Consider the following 22,535-nt stretch of genomic DNA (forward strand, 5'->3'; position numbering starts at 1 on the left):
CATTTCTGGAAATCTGATTGTAGCTATGTGGGACAGTCATACAAACACGTGCCCTCGATCCTCCTTCCCAGAGAGCTCCTGGTGGGGTGTGCTGAGAAGTGACAAAGGAAAAGGAAGGGCAGATCCAGACTGATGAGTCCAGAGGGTACCCTAAGGACATCCAAGGTATCACAGGCCTTCTCTCTCTTCCAGTGTACCCAGATCACTCCTCACTCAGTTACAATGATATCAGGCACCTATGCTTCTGAACATCATTGGCTTTTTTTCAGATGACTTTTTTAAAATCAGTATGTAAGCTGCATAACTTACATGAATATTTAAATAGCCCAAATTCCACAGATATAAAAGAAATTTCAGTTGAATCTTTCAGAATGATAAAGCATGATTCAGTAAGCTTTAGTAAAGCATTTCATCACTTCTTAACTACTGGAAGACCTTTCAACTGTTTTGCATTTGTGCTCTACTGGAAATAAGGAATAAAAAATTACTTCTGAGATCCTATTCAGTATTTAATCAAAACCTTGACCTCCATCCTCCTCTGACTTCACTCACTTAATCTTCACTTCTAGAATTTCTGGAACTAACTGTAAAAACTAGAAAAAAAAAAAAAAGACTTTACAAAGGTAAAAATCTTCAGCTCTTCTGAGTCAGACTGTCTCTGTAAGATTTTTGTAGCAAATAATGCAGGAAATTGTACAGACTCTGACACCTTGACAAGAAAAAGAAGACTGAAAACGGCATTAGCACAAGCCAGAAATCACAGTGCCTTCTTTTGAAAACAGTTACAGATTGCTTCTTTCCAAAACAAGGGTCCCTCCTTTTTCCTCTGTGGCCATGATGTACAGACTCAGAGCATGGTGATAAAAATAAAGGTTGAAAGGCCTCTCCTAGAAGATAGTTGGCATTACAACAGCAGAAGCACTCAAGGGTGAACCTGTAAACTCACAATGGATATGGATTCTATAGGAAAGCAAACTACCTCTGTGGCAGGGACGAATGGGATTTTTCACATTGCTTATGTGCAAGAATACTTCTCAAGAAAGGACAGAAAGATTTTAAGGTTTTTCAGCTATCAGACAATGTGTTTCTTCTTTCAAAAGTGTCCCCAGTATGCACTGCCCTACTGTTTGATCTTCATGTAATTGCTGCAGGTACATCTGTGCAGATGTTTACAAGCAAGAAAGAAGCAGCACAAAAGCTGAAAGTGCATCTTGGGTGATACATTTAGATGAGCCTGGTGCTTGGTCTTAATAAAACCCTTTCTGTACCTTTCAGGAAGGTCAGCATTACCATGCTGAATGGCACCACTGGCATATAACACGATATATGTAGGCACATTTCTAAGCTGCACTTTGAATGTTGTTCTCTTACACCAACAGCCCAGAACAGTCCCTTCCCTGGGCTAGGGTACCTCCCAATCTTTGGGCCATATCAGTTCTGTAACCAGTAAAACCTGTGCTGAAGGACCAGCTCACACCAGCTAAGACATAGCTAAATGCCACATCAGTGCCATGCAAATGCAGCAATTCAATCACAAATAAGTTATGCTGGCAGAGAGTGGCCACTCTGATTTTCACAAGCAGTTAGTGACTCTGTGTGCCCCAAAATCTGATTCTTTGTCCTGGTTTGGGCCTTTATCCTGGCCCAAACCAGGACATTCTTTACTGGAATGTCCCTTTACAGGCCTTGTTTTTGAAAAGTAGAGAGAACCTGAAGAGAAAATCTCTAGCTACTGCTGAGTTTTGACCAAAATACTTCTAAATTACAGGAACTTCTATTCTGTACAGGTTAGCAGCATTTCTAAAAAAAATATTAAACTGTTGAGAGCAAATAAAATTCTTACCAATAAAGCTGCCATTACAGGTCCATGAACAATATAAAGCAAGTGTGTGTCAACACTCATCCAGCAGCTGGAGGAGAAACACACCATTACATTTATTATTACCTCATGTAAGATGTAATACAATTAAATAATGGTAAGTTCAAAAAGCAGCCATGCTACTCACTTGTCATTGAAGTATTTGGCTCTTGCAACAGCATGAATAGATGCTGGCACTAAAGGGAACCCTGAAATGATTAAATTCATATCTCAGTCTTGGTATTTTTTTTAGCTTCAGTTTCATCTGTCACACATACTAATAATGTCTTGTGCCCATAAAACACACGTATGTGAAATCACACCTTTCAAGAAAGAACTGCAATCCCATTTCACTCAGGGGGCTTAGCATTACCTCCCTTGTGAGATGCAACAGGCAATGAGGTTCAAGGCAGGCCCGCAGGAGCAGCAAAGCCCACAGGCCATGCTCTCCAGGGTCACCACATGGCTCCTGCCAGATCCCCTCTGCTGCTGTGACCTGTGCAGGGAAGGGTCTGAGCAGGCAGCATGAGAAGGAGGCAGGGATCAGTCAGCTCTCAGGGGAGTATTCCCTTGGAAAAGCAGGGACACTGGTTAAAACCATGGAAATCACTGGAGCAGGAAAGAGGCACAGTAACGCTCCTGCCAGACTATGGAGCAATAAACAGCAGAGTGAGGAGTTGCTCTTTGGGAGCCTGAAGTGAGAGAAAATATTTGGAGCCATTTCATTTCGGGTGATGAAGTACGTGATAGCAACAAAAAAACCTCGGAACAGAAAGAAAGGAGCTTCCAATGCCAGGATGAGTTTATGGGATTGGCAGCTTGAGAAAATCCTCCTTTTGACTTGGAAATCGATGAAGTCTGGGCAAGTCTTATTAAAAAAAAAAACGACCGAAATGCCATTTTTAAGGGTCCTGTCCTATTTTGAGATGCCCAGGATAACACCTCCTGCTGCGTCCCCCTGCCCTTCTGCCTCCCCCTGCCCGCTGCCTCCCCCTGCCCTGCTGCCCCCCTCGCCCTGCTGCCCCCCTGCGGACTGCTGCCTCCCCCAGCCCCGCCGTCTCCCCCTGCCCTTATGGCTTCCCTACCCTGCTGCCTCCCCCCAGCCCCTGCTGCCCCCCAGGCACTGCTGCATCCCCCTGCCCTGCTGCGTCCCCCTGCCCTGCTGCCTCTCCCTGCCCCCCTGTCTCCCCTGCCCCGCTGCCTCACCCTGCCTCGCTGACCCCCCCTGTCCTGCTGCCTCCCCTGCGCTGCTACCTCTCCCCCAGCCCCGCTGTCTCCCCCTGCCCTTATGGCTTCCCTGCCCTGCTGCCCCCCGGGCCCTGCTGCGTCTCCCTGCCCTGCTGCCTCCCCTCTGGCCCTGCTGCCCCCCCGTGTCCTGCTACGTCTCTCTGTACTGCTGCCTCCCCTGCCCTGCTGCCCCCCGGGCCCTACTGCCTCCCCTGCGCAGCTGCCTCCCCTGCCCTGATGCCTCCCCTACCCTGATGCCTCCCCTGCCCTGATGCCCCTCCCTGCCCTGATGCCCCCCCGTGTCCTGATGCCCCTCCCTGCCCTGCTGCCCCCCCGTGTCCCGTTGCCTCACCCTGCCCCGTTGCCTCTCCCTGCTCCGCTGTCTTCCCCTGCTCCGCTGTCTTCCCCTGCCCCGCTGTCTTCCCCTGCCCCGCTGTCTTCCCCTGCCCCGCTGCCTCCCCCTGCCCTGCTGCCCCCTCCTGCCCTGCTGCCCCCTCCTGCCCTGCTGCCTCTCCCTGCCCTGCTGCCCCCCCGCGAACTGCTGCATCCCCCTGCCCTGCTGCCTCCCCTCTGGCCCTGCTGCCCCCCCGTGTCCTGCTGCCTCTCCCTGCCCTGCTGCCTTTCCCTGTCCCGCTGCCCCCCCCTGCCCTGCTGCCTCCCCTTGCCCTGCTGCGTCCCCGAGCCCTGCTGTCCCCGAACTCTGCTCTCTCCTCCTGTTCTGCTGCCTCACCCTGCCCCGCTGCCTCACCCTGCCCCGCTGTCTTCCCCTGCCCCGCTGCCTCCCACTGCCCTGCTGCCCCCTCCTGCCCTGCTGCCCCCCTGCCCTGCTGCCCCCCGTGTCCTGCTGCCTCTCCCTGCCCTGCTGCCTCCCCTCTGGCCCTGCTGCCCCCCGTGTCCTGCTGCCTCTCCCTGCCCTGCTGCCCCCCGGGCCCTGCTGCCTCCCCCTGCCCTGCTGCCTTTCCCTGTCCCGCTGCCTCACCCTGTCCCGCTGCCCCCCCCTGCCCTGCTGTCTCCCCCTGCCCTGCTGCCTCTCCCTGCCCCGCTGTCTGTCCCTGCTCTGCTGCCTCCCCCTGTTCTGCTGTCTCTCCCTGTCCTGCTGCCTCACCCTGCTCCGCTGCCTACCCCTGCAGTGCTGACCCCCGGGCTTTGCGGTTGTGGCGGTGACCTGGGGGGAGCGGTCATGTGACCCCAATGGACCAATTACAGCACTGCTGCCCATGGCGCTGGGTGCGAAACGGCCCCCCCCAAGTCTCGCTATCGCGGGTGGGCTCCGCTCGCTTGTCACAGCTTCCTCTGCTCCTGCCCTCTGCTTTGTCCCTGGAAAAGAACATCGTGCAACGTGACAGATCACCTTCTCCTGCCTCCCCCGGCAGGACAGGTGTGGCCGCTCCAAGGCTCATGGAGACGGCCACTGAGGTCCCGTATTTGCATATTTGTGTGTGGATCACCATCATCATCATCATTATTACTACATTAAGCCTATTCTAGTTTTTTCACCAACCCACATTATGCGAAGGGACCTTCTACTTCTGCTAAATGCATTAGCCTAGAATGTTTGTCTCAACAAACTGACAAGCAAATCTGAAGAATGCCATGGAAAGTTTTCATTAGAGGATAAGAAGCTCATGACTGCAGCCCAAAGTTCCAGGTGCAGGTTGGCTGGAAGTTGCTCTTCCCTTGGAAAGGGCCAAAAGGGAAGCGTGGAGTCAATGAGGAGTGGAGCATCAAGGTGTGTTGTGTTTTGGTGCCACAACACCCATCACTCCAGGGATGATCCCACCTACACGTGGTGAGCATCCGGCAACACAGAAGTCTCACGCCAGCCATCTCAGGAAAAGGTCAGACATATCCCTTTAGGTCATGCCAGGTCTATTATGGCACAAACTGGAAATTATGCTTAATGGTATTTCCAGTTGTATTTGGAAGGCAGTGTTTCAGCAGCGTCCAAATAAACAATTCCTTTTTCACTTTTCTGTGGATGGAGCTGCCTGGAGCAGTCAGAGTGGACTGCAGCAGGATGCACATATTTGATACTGTTTTCTTGCTCTGCATAAGGGTAATTTCCTGGCCCAGTGAAACAACAACAAATGAAAAACCACATTGGCAGCAGCAGTTCCCAGAGTAGGGGTCATATAAAGGCAACAGCCTGGAAATATATCTGTCCATGTCAGATTCCATTCAATTATCTTAAACCTTTTACAGAAGTATTTTGTATTTGCTCAGATTTTTATTTTTCCTATAAAGCTATTTTACATCATTAGTGGTTTTTCCAAATAAAATAATCTGCATCTTCTTGCATAGGGATTAGTTATAACAATGAATAATGACTATATTCATCTTGCGTTATACATTTACTTTGATCTTTTGAACTATAATTCAAGAACACAACCTGCTCTGGCTGCTTTGCATTGCCCTTTGGAAAAATGTCTCTCTCTCTCCACTGATTAACATAGCTGGATGTTTAAAGTTTAGGCTGTGTGACTACTGCTTCTGGAAGCACTGGAATTATGCTGATTTATTCAAACTTATTTGGGGGTAGATGGGTGGGGTGGGGTTGCCAGACAGTCCTAATTTGATCATTTTCTTATTAATAATTTCTCCCATATTAATGATAACTTTTTTTTTTTTTTAATATTCATCTGGTTTCATTAAAAAGGCTGTGGACTTCATAATTAAAGATCTGTGTGCACTTTTATTAACCCTTTCCTTCTCAAGATATCATTACCCTGTTACAACCATTCTATTAATTTTTGGACAGTACTGCAGACACTGATGAGGATCTCATCAGATAACTTCACTGAATTACCCACAACGATGCTAGTGCTCTTCTTGGCAATATCATAGCCCTCATAAGCTTTCACTGCAGGCAAGCTGTCCCAGTTGCATTACAATGCACTGCCTAAATTGAATGTCATCTAAAAAAAAAAAAGTTTATGACCATTTTCCTCCCTCAGAATTGGATATGGGATGACAATATTTTGGGAAGACTTATGCTCCAAGACATGAAAATGGCAAGGAAATATTTTAAATCACTCTTCACATAAGGCTACCGTTTCAAAGGCAAAGCCCTATCAGAATCTCCATATCCAGATATTCTGAATTATGAAAACTTTGTGATAGCACAGTTGCTTGCTCCAAGAGGGCTCAGCTATTTGGTTACACAGAGAGTCCAGAAACCTTCATATTAGGACTCTTCAGGAAGGTTATCTTCATTTAAGAAAGCTGACCTTCTACGTACTTTTTATTCCAAGAGAATATCACGAGAAGTCCCTGTCTTCTCAGGAAAGCTCTGAGAAGATGCTACTCTCAGAAGAAAAATGAGTACAGGAAGGGATTCTCATAAAAAAAAGAAAAAAAAAGAGTTTTTACATGTCTGGAAGCCATTACCTGGTACCACAACCTATATAAACTAGAAAATCATGCTAGTTTTCTAGGCATCTAATGATCTAATATAGGTATCCAATGAGCACTAACTCTTGTACTATAACAGGAAATAAGTTAGCAGGCTCTTAAATGAAAATCCAAATAGGGGAAGAACAACTTTCCACTTGGAACTAGCTGCCTATTTAGGACCTTATAATGGATGCCTAGATAGTGGTTGAAGTTGATGTTTGAAAATTCTTCAGAACGTTAAGAATTAGGTCATTTTTTTCAAATCTAATTAATTCCTAATTTTTCTCTGTAAGTAGTAGGGCTATTTTTTATTTACCTGCTGAAAACAAAATAATGTTGAACAAATATAACATCTCCAAAGAGCATCTACTCCTAATATAGAGTAAATTCTATTTGCCTCAGACTGAGATTCCAGGTGATGAATGCAAGTGTCTAAGTGCAGATAAAAGTCCATCATTTACTGCACCAGTGACTTCAAGATACTGGGAGTGGCTCACCAGAAACTGGAATGAAGGCAAATTCATGGTTCCCAACTGGGAAAAAGGTCTTGATAATGATTTTCTGATGACACTGATGTGGATAGGATTTAAAATTGTGATTTAAATGTGAAAGACTGTGCTCCACTGTGACGTATTGGTTGTGTTATCTCAGCCCTGAGAGCAGAGCAGTTATCTACTCTTGTGTAGGTAAAATTGTCTTCTCCTTTAAAACAATATCTGCCATAGTATGTCTGATACTGGATTCAGTTCCAGACAAATTCTGATTTTTCTTTCTAGGTGCTGTGTTTTATCATCTTGAGAGACACAAATACTGATATTCCTTCTTTTCATTCAATTCCAGAGTAAATGTACTTTTATAGGTACTGTCATGGATTAAAATTTTGCATATGAAGTGACAAAAATAAACAAGTTTTGTTCACATGAGAGATGTACTTGGAGAGAAATCTATTTCTCTCCAAAAGCTTTGTTTAACAAAACTTAAGCACTGCTTTCAGAAAATCCCAAGATGCAACAAATAATAGATACTAACTCCTGCTGGGTTTTTTAAGTCTCTAGCCCATTAATATAAACACACTCAAACCACGAACTCAATATTAAGCTATGATCTAGTGGTATAATTGCAATAATTCAGGTGTATAAGAGCTATAATGCTTCAAAATCTGAAAGAATTTGACAACTTGCTACAAATTATGACATACATACCCCATCCCAAGAGGTAATACCAGTGCAAACGCTGCTCCTCAGCAAACACTGCGACCACAATCAGTGTATGAAGATAAATGCCTTCACAGAGCATCCAGAAGTAGTTGCAGCCCAGCATGTACTGGTGAAAGAATTGCAGCACTTTACAGCTTACCTGTTAGGCAAATGAGATAATGTCACACATTTTTCCATCATTTTTCATTTAAGCAGAAAAAGACAAATGTTACTTCTAGGCTATAGGAAAGCAAAGTGGATCAAAAATCCCCAGCTCTTCCTGGGTTTGTTCAATACCTATCAGTGACAGGGATTTTAAACTTTTATAAATGAGATGAACAGAACAAAGTGCCCTCACAAAATAGAAAAAAATATATGGTAACCACACTCCAGAGTGTACTGTGTAGCAAAAAATCCCCTTCAAAATCTGGTGCTCTTTAGATCTGAAATAAGCAACTTGCTTTAGATGTACAAGAAAGTCTATGAAGATTAGAGTAACTTAGAGCTCCATTTAAAGTGATTTTTCTTGCTTTTGATCAAACTTTTCAAAGATTTGATCAGCTCTTCCTTCTAGCCCAAAGGCCTTCATCCTTAAACTGCACCCAGCTCTGAACTCACTTCTTTGGAAAGGGCATGTGCTGTTGGCAATGGAGTTTTTTTTAGTAGGGTACTGAGGCTTTACCTTTAAGCTTCACTTAAAGACAGCTTTACGTAATGCTGAACAGAGACAGTGAAGTTTAACTTCTGCTGTAGTTTTCTAAGCTTAGTACCTGGGGTGAAAGTGTTGTCTTTCTGATTTACTTAGGATTACTAAGTAATTACTAAGTAATCCTAATTAAATTAGGATTTACTCTTTAAGGATATTTTGGCAGTTCAGCAGGTGGAGGACTGCATATTCTGCATCCATCTGGGGGACTTATCCTGCCCCTCTGAACCAGAAAAACTTGCCATGCAGTGCACCACTTTCTGCCAAATTCCCAAAGTAATTGCCTGAACATGTGCATTTAGTTCTGTTTCAATAGTTACCATGCATCTTGCTGCTTATGAAAATATAGGTTTATTGATATCTTAGGATATAGGATTCAGACAGGATTACCTTGAAGATAGTGAGTTCTGCAACACAATCCATTGCATGTCCTCAAACCCATCATTTTAGCTTGATGCTTTCACCATTTCCTATTGCCAAACTAAAATAGAGATGACTAGGGAGTATCTTTGCCTCTCTTTCCCAGCTCTTTGCACTGCTCACTGGGACTCTGAGCAGAAACTGAGTGAACACACCTTCTATTTGAACTAACTCTTTGTTGGAATGTTTATCTGTAGCTCAAGCAAACACACACACAGAAAACACTCTGTCAGAGAATTAAATACATAGACATCATTTACTTCATTTCCTCAACATTTCTTTCTTTCCTGTACCCTCCATGTGAACTAATGCTTGTGGCTTTAAAAATCAAATCATACACCTATGTTTCAGAGTAATGGCCATGCAGACAGCTCATGACTCTTGAGGAATCTAGTAACTATCTGTGCAGTAAGTTAAAAGAGTAAGTACAGTTGGCAAACTATGAGGGGTGGGTATGATTACTATTTTGATCCATATCGCATTAATGTGAGAATGAATCTGAAACATCATAAAGAGCTTAAGCCAAACAATACATGGAGATTAATTACGTTAAATTTGTGTTAATCAAACCACAGCAAATATAAGTTTGTACTTTGGATGAATTGGCAAATGCAGCATGTTTTGCCTGTGGCTAAGAGATGTGATGGATGTATTTTACTACAATAAAAGCAGTGGTTTTCTCACATCAGAGAACATACACAAAAGAACCTGTTACTGATGAGAACTGGATTCACACATGGTGCAGATTAACCACACCAAATATAACCAACAACAGCTGGGAAAACTGTATAAGTAGTATGTTTTATGAAGAAACTGCAAGGTGATACAGAAGCAAATCTTCTGTCACTTCCAGGATAAGTAAATGATTGTTAACTTTGAGATAAAAAAAATAATGTAAGGATATGTCAGTCTTCTGCTGAAATCCAGTGTGTCTTGTTGCAAATTCTTTGAGGCAGAAGCTCTGTCCTTCACAGAATCACAGAATTGACACGGTTGGACCATGTCCAACTGTCAACATCCCTTCTCCCAAACAAATAAATAAAATAAATAAAATAAATATAACAAAATATCTCTATCACCATGCTCACTAGAGCATGTCCTGAAGTGCCTCACATCTACATGGTTTTCAAATATCTCCAGGTGACTCCACCAACTCCCTGGGCAACCCATTCCAGCACCTAACTACTATCTCTGTAAGGAATTTCTTCCTGATATCTAGTCTAAACCTCCCCTGGTGCAGCTTCAGGCCATTTCCTCTGGTCCTATCATTATTCACTTGAGAGAAGAGGCCAGACTCACCTCCCTACAACCTCCTTTCAGGAGCAACTTGTAGAGAGCAACTTGTGTCTTGTGCAATAGGTAGCGCACTCAAATCCAGAATTGAAAGACTAATCAGAGCATGTAGTGGAACGAAACAATCAGATGCCTCTGATTACCGAGAAGTGGGTGTGAGCTGGTATCAAATCCACCTGTGCCCAATCAGGGCAGGCCCCCTATTGAGCATGTGCAAGACCAGGGGGCCAACAAAAGGTGAAACTCACAGCCACAGACTAGCTCACTCTCAAGCAGTGTATTACCTTTATTGTGCTACTAGTGCTCATCGCCTCCAAGGTGAGGCTCTCTGTGGAGTCTCGAACCCGGGGCTTTCGGCATTGTAGTACTGGGTCTTAACCAGCTGCGCCACGAGAGCCTCAGCTTGGAGGTGATGAGCGCTAATAGTGCAATAAAGGTAATACAGTGCTTGAGAGTGAGCTAGTCTGTGGCTGTGAGTTTCACCTTTTGTTGGCCCCCTGGTCTTGCACATGCTCAATAGGGGGCCTGCCCTGATTGGGCACAGGTGGATTTGATACCAGCTCACACCCACTTCTCGGTAATCAGAGGCATCTGATTGTTTCGTTCCACTACAAGAGCAACTCTTCATTACAAAAGAGAGTAAAATGTCACGAGCTGTCCATCTGTGGGTGTGCAGGTGACCAAAGTGAGGGAGTTTTATTTCATGAGCAGGGCAGGTTGAGAGGAAACAGCTCATCCTTCCAAGTGCAGCCCCGTAACCACTGCCCAGGCTAGTGGCTGTGTAGCAAGGGAAATGGTGCTACAATTACCAGGAGAGCCCCCAAGGGTAGGTAAGCCCCTAAAAAAGAAGCTCCTTTGAAGCTCTGGGAGGATGGCCAAGAATGAGGCATTTTTTTGGCAGAATACAGCCTGGCAAGAGACCCAATCTTCAAGCAAGGAGGCTGCTTCTTGCTACTAGTTATCACTGCGCTGATAAACACAAAAGCTGAGGAAAGGTCTTTACAGATGTGCAAGAGAAAACCCAAGAAAAAATAAAAATCTCTACTATTGTTCATTTTCCTGCCTCATGAAAGCAACCTGAAATGGCTGTAAATTCTGGCAAACTGCTCATGGACAAAAGAAGTCAATAGGAATACAATCAGTTATATTCTTTCCTCTTGCAAATCTTGCTAAGAGTCATGTAACTCTTGTGAACAGATCAGCTGCAGTATGTAATAAAAGCGTTTCAAATGGATGCTGGAACTATTTCACAGAGAAGACATAGTGTAATTCATTCTTCTTTTACAAGAAGGAGCTAGAGCTGATGTCTGTGATATTTTGCAGGATACATTTGGATATTATAAATGCTCTTAATGTTCCAGTCTTGTCAAAGGAGTCCTGAAGGTCCATCTGCCTACTCAGGACCCTGCAATTGTGCAATAATGTAATTGTCATGCCCCCCTGCTTGGCTAATCCAACAGTCCCCTCACCACATGTACTTCTTATTTTTATATTAAGGCTCTCCTTGGTTACCAGTTAATAGCTTATGGACAGGAAACATTAATTACCATCAATATCCATTAGGGCAAATCAAACCAAAACACTCAGACTACTTAAAATCCAGATTCTTATCTTGAGCAATGTTAATAAAATGTCACGTGAAACAAACTGCTAATTGGTTTTGAGCAGGTAATTTTTCCTAGTCATAGAGTCAGAATAAGAGGACTAATTTGTAGGAAAGGGAAGTTGTACAGATTCCTGGGTGTCCTTGTTCCTGCAGTGCTTTTCTGGGTGAAGGGACTTAGGGTGGCAAATGAGGGATCTATGTTTCACACCATTCCCTGCCAACTCAGAGATCCTACCCTATGGAAACCAGGGGAAGGGAGAGCCTGTTGGTGTGCATGATGTATTTGACCTCCCTGAGGATCAGTTGGTGAGGTGCTTCCTCACCTTTGTGAATCTCCCCATCACACAGCATCAGAGGGCTCTCCTCAGGGAGAGTTTGAACTGTTTGCCACAGAGACCAAACATGATTTATTCAAATTCAGTTTGAAGACAATAAAATATATTCTCAGACATGCTTAACATTTTAAAGTTTTAAGTTGAAGTTTTATTACTGGTCTTGCCTTACATCTTTGTTTGTTTGTTTTCTGGTTATTAGAACACTATTCTATGGAAATATTCTTAAATTCCAAGTATCTGTATGTTGCACAAATAAGCAATAAAAGGACCTTTCAGAGGAAGGCAGTGCTAAGTATTGTAGCTGTAAATCACTGGCTATCAGGATTCCATACCATAACACACTATGACACAATATATCTTCTATGAATCATCCATTAAATAGTGTTCCAGTCAGGAAACTGGCACACAGGAGCTCAAGCTAAGATTAATGTTTTAATATACTTTAAAACCATTTACAGAGCAAAATGTACACAGTTGCTCAGAGGAATTCTAGGTTTTGTGTTACAAGACAGCAAACTACAAAATTAAACGACGGGGGATACTTTTAAAACAGCATCTGAGTCCATGCCTATGCTATAAGGAAGAAGCCAGACCAAAATCAGGCGTTTTGTATGGGAATTAATATGGCTATATCTGCACATCCTTGAGTCCTGGCTGCTGTAGCAATTGCTCTCCTAGGGATGCAGCTTTGAACTCCAAAGGGCTCCATGGAGTTCTGGTGGCTCATGCAGCACTGCCAGTGGCCAGTGGCCACCAGCTCCTTGGAAAACACAAATAGAAGCTGTGCAGAGAATGAATTGAGAACAGTCCTGAGGAGGAGGTCTTGGGGGTGTTGGTTGATAAAGAATCTCAATATGAGCCAGCAATGTGTGCTTGAATCCCAGGAAAATAACTGTATCCAGGGCTGCATCAAAAGAAGTGTGGCCAGCAGGTCAAGGCAGGTGATTCCTCACCTCTACTCTGGTCTCGTAAGACCCCACCTGGAGTTCTGTGTCCAGTTTGGAGCCCCCCAGCACAGGAAGGACATGGAGTGGTTGGAGTGAATCCAGAGAAGGGTCTGGAAGACCAGAAGGCTGGAACACATTTGCTATGAAGATGGACTCAGAGAGTTGGGCTTGTTCATCCTGGAGAACAGAAGGCTCTGGGGAGACATTACAGGTCCTGAAGACCTTACAGACCTTCCAGTACCTGAAGGGAGCCTACAGGAAGTGTGAGGAAAGACTTTTGACAAGTGTATGTGGTGACAAAACAAGGGGGGGAATGGTTTTAAGCTGGAAGATATAAGGAAGAAATTCATAACTATGAGGGTGGTGAAACAACAGAACAGGTTGCCCAAGGAAGTTGTGGCTGCTCCTTACCTGGAAGTGTTCAAAGCTGGGTTGGATGGGGCTGTGAGCAACCTGGTTTGGTGGGAGGTGGTCCCTGCCCATGGTGGAAGTGTTGGAGGATCAATCCATTTTATGTTTCTATGATTCTACGTGTCATGCAGGGTGTGAAACAGAAAAATCTGGCCTTGTCAGTCCTGATGTGCTTGTTTTCTGAGGGATGTGGCTTTTCAGGAAGAAGTTTTGCAGCCTGAGTGTGACTGATTGAGGAGGGCAGAGAGGTCATTAGAGAGGGGCACTGAGGAGGAGAAAATGGGCAGTCAGGATAGCCTAAAAAAATATTTCAGGAATTACTTATCCTGTTGTTCATTTGGACAGGAACGGAGTGCTCATGTCATCTGCTGCCATCTTCTACCATTGGTGAGAGGTAATGCCCAATGTAAAGGGGTAAAACCTTTGGCATTCCAGGAATTTTTCCTTCACTGTCACACCTGAGAAGGAGTGTAGAAACCCGAAAAGAACATTTGTCTCAAAACAGCCACCCTGACAAAATGGACATCGTGCTCAGGTGGAGGCCTCGTTGGATAAGCCATCTGGACTCTCCTTGAGACCCTCATTTGGGGAACCACCCTGATAGACAGGGCCCTATTCTCACAGGAGCAGCCCCTCCTTCAGTGGCCATCCCAATAAGCTGAACACTGTCCTTGCAAGAGGAGCCCTGTCTGATGGCCACCCTGGCAGGCAGGACACTGTCCTTGTTTGATAAGGGACAGGGGCAGGAAAGCTGCACCCTGTGGAGGCAGAGTGACATCTTGTGTGTGCCCTGGGGAAAAGCCACTGGGGAGAGCACATGTGCAGAAATAAGGGTTATTGCTGTGTCATCCCATGTGGAGGGGCCCAAGTGAACACCAGGCTGTACAAGATATGCCAAAGCCCCCCCCCTCCCCCGAAACAGTAGGGTCAGAAGGCATAAAAGAGGCATAAGCAAAACATTAAATGTGTGCCCGTCATCCAAGGACCACAACTTCCTACCAAGATCATCACTAGATCTAAGGGTAGTAATATCCTTCCTCTCTCTTCTTTCTCTCTCACTCTCTCTGTGTCTCTGTTTCTAACCTTATCTCAGCATAGTAATAGTTTCTAGCTTTGTTAAGTTTTACTACCTGTTGCTTTTTTAAGTTTTGTTAGTTGTAGCCTGTTGTTTTGTCAGCTAAATTATAATCTATTGCTTTGAAAGTACCATTTTTCTAAGTTCTGCTGTTTATAATCCATTGCTTTTTAAGTACCATAAATTCTAATTCTGCTTGTTGTAATCTGACATGCTTTATAATCTTACTCACTTTTAAGTAAAGTTGTGGTTTTTATACAAACCTCCTGGGTAATGTTCTTACTCCTAGAGTATTGCACAGAGAATTCCCTAGCTTAATCTTGACAAATGGGTTGTTGAAAGAGATAAAAATGAGGAGGAGGATTATGTCCAGCAGCACCCAGGCTCCTCTCTGAAGGAGTTCAGAAAACAAGGGGGTCTCGTCTGAATCTCCCTGGGTCAATCCCCACCCTGGGGAACTCTACCCATGCCCACTCTGTGGGACATAACACTATACCCACTCTGTGGGATGTGGTATTTGGTTTGGCCCCTACATCTGAGAAGCCGTGCTAACTTTGTGAGATGTGACAGGTTATGAGATGCTGCACCCACCTCGTGGGTCACGATGAGAAGTTACTGGACACAGGAGGATGGGACGAGCAAAGGTTACTCAAACATATATTCGTGTTGTTCATGAATATGCAAGCCAGTATACATTTAACAGCCAAATGTGCTTATCCTTATGTTTCAGGTTTAAGATCTAGACTTGCAAAGGCATTTCTTAGTGCCATGATTTAACTAGGTTTGACTAAGTACACTTTTACAAGCTGCTTTGATGACTTGGATACAACCACTCTGTGATTCAGTTAAATGCTCCAGGGATTTTCTAGTGGTATGACTGGGATATGTGAACCTAAATATAGACACCTAAGCTGTCTATCCCGTAGTCGAAATACAACAAGTCAACCCAGGTGATGGAGATTACAGTAAAAATGATCTTAAACGAGATATCTAAAATAAGTCAGATGGCCTATGCCCTGAAAGTGCCTTTGTCTATCTTTAGCTATAAGAGGTATATAGGGTGACTTGTTCAGCTCTACATAGCTACAATACAAGTGCCCAAGTGTAAGACATACCTGAATTCAAATGCTTATGGGTATTTTAACCTCTATATGGACCCAGGCTCTGTTCCAGTGCATTTCTTGGGGTGACCTGCTGCCAGAGGTAAGAAGTGAAATGGTAAGGAAAGGAGCTTAATTAGCCACATAACTGACCTATTGGTTGATAGCTTATTCTGTCAACTAAAGTTAAGGCCATATAAATAACTAGCCCAAGCCTCTTATCTTATTTCTCCTGCTCAAAGTCATTACTGTCTCTTCTTCCATACTTTAATCCCATGTATTTGGATGTCACCTGTAAAGACACCTGGATGCTCTTTCATTTATTTCTCTTCTGTTTTAGGCTACTTCTGTTTGGTCTTAAATACCTTCAAGAGGAGCAGAGTGGCTGGGTAATGACTGGAAATGGTCTGTACAGCAATCACCAAAGGACAATATGATAGCATGAATGTCTCTTCTAAGACGGACCTCTGCCTTCACAGCATAGATGCATAGACTGAAGCAGTCCTTGAGGAGCAATGAGCACGCTGAATTTAATTCTCCTGACCTGTTTTAGCCACCTGCATTAGAGCTAGGGGAATAGTCTCCTGGAGTCAGACACAGCTGCCTGCACTGGCAGCACTGCCATCTCATCAGACAAATAAGGAAAATAGCTGTGGCAGGAAGAATACTGTGTTTTGGAAACATTACATTACTGGTCTTCAGAGGGGAATTCCTTTAGGAAATGCCCATCTTTTGAGGGATTTTGAAAAATCTTATTTCTGGCCAATTCCCACTCAAATTTCTCACATTTTAGGCAGATCTCTTTTAAAGGCCTGCTCAAGAAAACTTGGAGAAGAACCTCAAGATGAATTTGAATTATCTTGAATGAGTAGTTGCTTCTACATCAGCAAAATTTCTGAACAGAATTGCTTTATATACCCTGAGAAATATCAGCTGCTTAATTGTGCTGTTCCTGTGGGAGGGCTTTTACAGCAAGCACAGCAGTTCATTAAGAGGATGCCATGTCCATACAGCATAGCACAGAACCTGCCAACAAGGCAAATGTTAGCAAATGTTGATCTGACATTTAAGAAGTCACTACTTGACATTTTTACATGGCTGCATTTTTAGGACCTAATGATGTATCATCTAAACACCTTTCAGACTTTGAGATGCATAGAAGACAGTGCAAATGATAGAAATTGATGATCACCCTAGGTCCCACCCTACATTTTTACGTCATCTTCACTCTCGAGTTACAAACCTCTCCCATTTGAGGAAAACCAAAGGGAAAAATGAATAAAAAGTCTCAGTGAAGCATGGAGAATTGAATTAGTGTCAGAACGCTGTCAAGCACAACTCTACAGCAGCCTACCAGTCTTTCAGGGACTGCGACATCTCAGTTCTGAGGGGAAAATAAGTACACCTTCCTTGAGCAGCAGTTGTGAAGGCATGTAATGAATTTTAGCAAATAGGGACTGGATTAACTGGTTTTGCACATACAGCCAGGGTGTGCTTCCCTAGGGTAGGCTCATACAAAAACTCCATGTGCTGCAGCCACTGCTGCCAGGGAGAAGTGCAGTCAATGACAGCAAGACGAGGGATGCTGTGAGTTTGTCAATTTGGAAAACAGATGTCCTGAGAGTGCTCACTTCTCACAGCCACAAAGGCTTCAGGGTCTGGAGACACTGCTGATACATAATGATTAGGCAGAATGACAGGTTAATCAGGCTTTTCACAGAGATGTTTAAATCTGTGTTTTGGCTTGTGTGATGGGTATTTAGCCTCGCTGTGCCTGAGAGTGCAGGTCATCCTCACCTGATCAGAAAAGATCTGGGAACAAGCCCCAGGACCTGATGCCTGCACCTCTGGGACAACAATGCATCCGTCAAGAAAGACTCCTTTCTAGAAACACGTTTTTGGAGGACACAGCATTCCACCACCTAAATAATGTATGGCACATAGGGATAACACTGCTGAAGTACCATCCACAGGTTCTTACAGAGACTGGGTTATCTGACATGAAATAACTTGGGACTGGACTACGTGGAAGTTACCACCCCTCCTTTCATAATCCTGCTTTTTTTTTTTGAGAAACCTTAGAGTACTAATGAATACTTCTTTAAAGAAGAGCAAGCAACTGAAATGTAGACAGAATAATATCAGAGGAAAGAAGATGAAAGCAAAGAAAGAAAAGTGTCCCCCAAAAGATACTGATTCTTAGAGTCCTAAACCTCTTTTTTCCCCTCCTGATGGCAGCTTTTCATTTGATGGTGCCTTCCCATTGGTAATGCAGCCATAATAACCCACTTGAGAAAGCTCAGGTCTTTCTTGGAGAGAGTGACTGACTGGCTTCTTTGCAGCTCTGATTCAGTTGTTGTGCATAAACCCCAAATATTCATCATAGAAGTGACATTTACAAATGCTGTGAATGTTCTTTAATCATCCATACTTCATATTCTGGGCATGGCACACCACATCAGACCAGTGAATCTGACACCACCAGGATTACATGGTGCTTTGTTTCCTCCATTACTTTGAGAGTTTTGAGAATATAAACAAGAATATAAAGACCATGGGAAAAATGATGGGAATTGCTGCTCTGTTTCATGCCATTTAGACCCTGACAGATTTGTCTTAAAATGAATGCAAATGTTATTCCAGCCTGGACATTGGCAAGAATTCTTTGAATACTGCCTGGTTCTGAATTCACAGCATTCCTTAGTCTGCAGTAATCTCATTGAATTTTGTGGGAGAGAGAAGACTTGATCTTTTCAAAGATGGAAGAAGAGATTCTGATTTACTTTGGAATTACAGAAGTTATGCCAGTGCAACCCAGTCATTTCAGTGAAGGTAAAATTAGTGCAGTGAGTCCTGGCACTGCCCATGAGCTCACTGTTGGCAGAAAATTGCATTTGCAAATAATTCATCAGTGCAAAACAAAATTTATCCTCTTGAAGATGAGCATATGTTTCTGAACCAAGGTCAGTCATTCCCTGCCTCCAAGGAAGGTGACACTGCCCTTTGCTCACAGGCACAGGACACTGATCCCACGCCAGCTGTGCCTGGGTCCTGGAGCTGGAGAGCAGATTAGTCCCTGTGCATCCTACATCCTGCACAGTGCTGCTCCATTTTACTTGTCTGTCTGGTTTAGCAATGCTGGACAGGACTGGTGAGGAAAAGTCCAGACAGCAAATGCTGTTAGAAAAAAAAGAATTATACCTTTCATATAGAAAGAATAAAAGGTGAATTAAAAGGTGAATTAAGAGAAGGATTAAAAGGGCGAATTAAAGAGTTTGATTAAGTCACCCACAGCAGAAAGTCTTGCTCCCTGTTTTAATTTGGAGCTGAACAAAAAAATGCCATAATTTCATCACTGAACATGGTGTGGTGAGACACAAAACTGGTGGAAAATCTTTGACTTTAATAGAGCTTGGCATGGCCCTCTTTGACTTACACAAAAGCAAGTAATACATTTTATTTTCTCCAGGTCAACCCTGCTGAGCCAGTTTGTCCTAGTAAAATCAATGCACAAATAGAATCTGTGAATGCACATAATTTACATGATTTATAAGCTCACAAATACACACTGGTCCCAGTCTCACCAAGTGTCACTCCTATACCTGAGGCAGCAGAAGGGAAATGTTTTTAGCAGCTAATTGGACCTTTCTTTAGATGGAGGGCTCCCAGGCAAGATGATGACAGCTTTCCCAAGAAAAGAAGATATAGAAGATACACTAGAAGATTCAAGAGACATGAAAGCAAAGTAATTGGCCAGCAAATCTGTCAGAAGTTCAGTCTTTGATTACTTTTTTGTCTAGATGATACTCTAGAATAGCTCTGAGTCACCTCTTTGGGGCTAAACTGGCTGCAGAGATCCCTGTAAGTAAACTAGTGGAAGCAGGATGGAGGAACAGATATATAAAGAGGAAAGACTTTGGAGATGCTTTGAGAGTGGCAGGAAATGGTTACATTAGTAAAGAATCAAATTCATGTAACAAGAATGGAGCCTCCTGAAGCTCTACCCTGAACATAACACATGCAACAATTCAGAGGATAAAAGCATCCTTCTTCTTTGTGGAACTCTACCTTTGCCGCTTCCAGAGGGATCTGCTCCATGGGACTTTGCCACTTGTCTTCACTGGTATCAGCTATGAACCTCACATCTGAGAAAGACATGTTTTAAACCCCTCCAGGCTCTGCCAGGCTACATCAGAAGGAACTGAAAGCAGTGAGAGATGAGAAGCTAACATTTATATGGCAAACCATTCCAAAATTAACACTGTCCCTGAAAAGCTGTGAATCTCCATTGTTTTCTTGGCTCTCATGCCCTCTCCATTCCTTTGAGAACGGGGTAAGTCACAAGTATTGTAACTCCATGAATCACAGTTACTACTCTTCAAATAATCTTCACCTTCCAACATAGCAGTGTTTTATTTCTACTGTTTTACTGTGATAGGCAGGAGAAACTAATACAGTTGGGCAGTCACAGTTTTCCCTTGAATTTTTCAATGGTGAGATTATTTATAGTGTTTTAGTGCCCATAAGGACACTAGGGTTTTTTATGCTACTACTGCCATAACCTTGCTTTAAAGACTTTAATGCTGGCAGACACCAGCTTTTGTGCTCTCCTCTCTTTCTTTTGGTCTCACTAATAACACTGAGTGGGAAGCAGCTTAGTGGTTTCTCCTGAAGGCTTACTTCTTGCCAGGGTTTTGGGTGGTACAGATAAACTGAGTGCCCTTTGTCATCCCACCTCATGCCCACAGGGACAGCAACTTCAGTGAAAGGCTTGGGAAGGGGAAGAGACTATGACAGAGGGCATGCTGAACATCAGCTAGAGTGGTAACCTAGCTCAGGATCTTGAAAGTATATCCAGGGGGCACACAGTGAGGCAAGAACAAGCTTCAGTCTATCATACTTGATGTCCAAGGTACTTTCCACCTCAGCAACAGCTGAGTTACAGATACTGCCAAGGGAAAACTCTCTGCCAGTCTCAGTCCAGCCCAGAACTAATCTGTTGTTGCTCAGAAAATGAAATCATGGTGCTTGTAATTGAACGTAGATTGTTTTGGGTTTTCCCTTACCAGCTCTGCTGCTGTACTCATGTAAGAGGGGGCAAAGAGTATTTATATATTAAGTCATAAATAAGCTGTGTGGCAGAGAGGTTAAAGTCTGTAGTAGTGAAACTACTACATGAAAGGTGAAGAGGCTACAGAAGAGCCTGAAGAAACAAGAGATATTTTCACTAGAGCAAGTGATAAAAAATAAAAATCTCTTACAGCTTTTCTGGAAGAAGTTCTAATTACTGAGCCATTACTGATATGTGACAACACATTTATATTAGTGCCCATGGACATGATCAGTTATTCAGTTTCTCATTAGCAGAGTCAACCCTCCAGTCATTAGCTGTATCCTCCTTTAACCTCATCAGCAGAGAGTATTAAAATTACTACTCTTATGGAATACAAAAATATGAAAAGAGATCTGATGTGCAAGACTAAATCAATAGATTAGGCAACAAGAGTTTTATTTATATTTCCAGATTTCTTAATGGACTGCAGAACAAAAATGGAAAACCTCAGGTCTTCTGGCCCCAAGTTTTTTAACCTCACCTCTAGACAGTGATTCACTGCTGAGTCAAAAACATGCTAATTTGGCTTATAGAGAACAAAAGTGCAAAACAAGGGCTTTGATCTTTCAAGCTGAGGTCAGGATTGCTAACACAGCTATATTCAGGATAAGGACACAGCTTGGGTGGTTTCCATGACTGTATTCAGCACTAAGAGTCCTCTTCCTATTCCAGCTGGAGACTTGAAAGCTGATTGCATACATGCACTGCTCTGGGGTTTCATGAGCTCCAAAGTTAACCACCTGTGTAACTTCTATACTGTCTGTTGCCATAGCAACAGAAGTTGGAGTTTCCATTGCTTGATGCTCAGCATGCTGGTGTGTGTCCTGTGGCTGTGGCTCTACCAAAGCCTTTGAGAGCTTTGCCATTGAGCTTACTAGAGTAAAGATTTCACTTCAGATAAAGATCCAGCCCAAAGGCATTAGATACAGCTTTTTAAATGAAATCTTAAAGCACAAGAGTCATGAGCTGCGGCCTCAAATTCACTTCATTTCTGATAATTTCTGATAATTTACTTCTGTTGTCAGAAAGTATAATTTTTAACCCTAAGGTAATGAACTTCAATTTAGGTGCCCGATATAATCTGCCACCTTTTTATCTTTAAATATCAAGTGTATCTTCATTGAACCTCTAGCGCAGGCTATCTATGTATAATGCTATGCAGCAAGGAGAAACCAAATATGTGATTTTTTAATTATTCTTCTGCTCTTCTATTTTTTTTTTTTTTACTCTCCAGATGGTCCCTGGGACTGATGAAGTTCTCTTTACTCTATATGTTTCCTGCTTTAATTAGCTTACTTAGCCAGTAAGCCTTAATTAGCTTACTTAACCATCACACATTTGAGAGACACACACATGATCAGATAATACCAGGTGCTAATGTTTAATTGCCTTCACGAAATTAGAAGCAGATAAATATTTGAACCATAATTGATCTATCTCATTAACAGGCAAGCTGATCAGTGTTGTGACATAACTCGAGAGATTCCTAGGCTTGCATTAATTTCACATCAGTCAGGGTGGGGGTAATGACAGGGAGCATGATGCAGTTGCTCTGTTAGACAGCAAGATCAGAGCTGGGTGAATGAGATCTGCCCTACATGTTTTTCAGCTGGGGGGGGGGCTGACACAATTTGTGTTACTGTCTAAAAGTAAGGAAGCAAGAGATTGCTTAGACTTATGACCCCCCAAGGAAAAAAAATACAGAAAATATATTTCAGGGGGATTTTGAAAAACAACCCCACTCCATCCCTTCCCATCCCCAGTGTGTTTGTCTGTGAGAAAGGGCAGGCAGCCACCAAGGGCACCTGTCCCTTTGGGATATTTTTCGGGAAGGGTCACGTAGCTAATGCTGAGA

The 22,535-nt window shown here is 43.5% G+C and overlaps 1 protein-coding gene across 1 annotated transcript in view; it reads right to left on the reverse strand.

The window, feature by feature from the left end:
- Positions 1-22,535, reverse strand: part of CALCR (calcitonin receptor) — a 125,675-nt gene that overhangs the window by 11,849 nt on the left and 91,291 nt on the right. The window contains exons 8-10 of the mRNA XM_008494146.2: positions 7,681-7,834; positions 2,007-2,067; positions 1,844-1,910 (exon numbers count right to left, since the gene is read on the reverse strand). Of these exons, the coding sequence (XP_008492368.1) occupies positions 1,844-1,910; positions 2,007-2,067; positions 7,681-7,834 (282 nt within the window). The remainder of the gene's footprint in view (positions 1-1,843; positions 1,911-2,006; positions 2,068-7,680; positions 7,835-22,535) is intronic.

Source organism: Calypte anna, chromosome 2, assembly GCF_003957555.1.
Source record: "Calypte anna isolate BGI_N300 chromosome 2, bCalAnn1_v1.p, whole genome shotgun sequence".
In the NCBI taxonomy this organism is placed as follows: domain Eukaryota; kingdom Metazoa; phylum Chordata; class Aves; order Apodiformes; family Trochilidae; genus Calypte; species Calypte anna.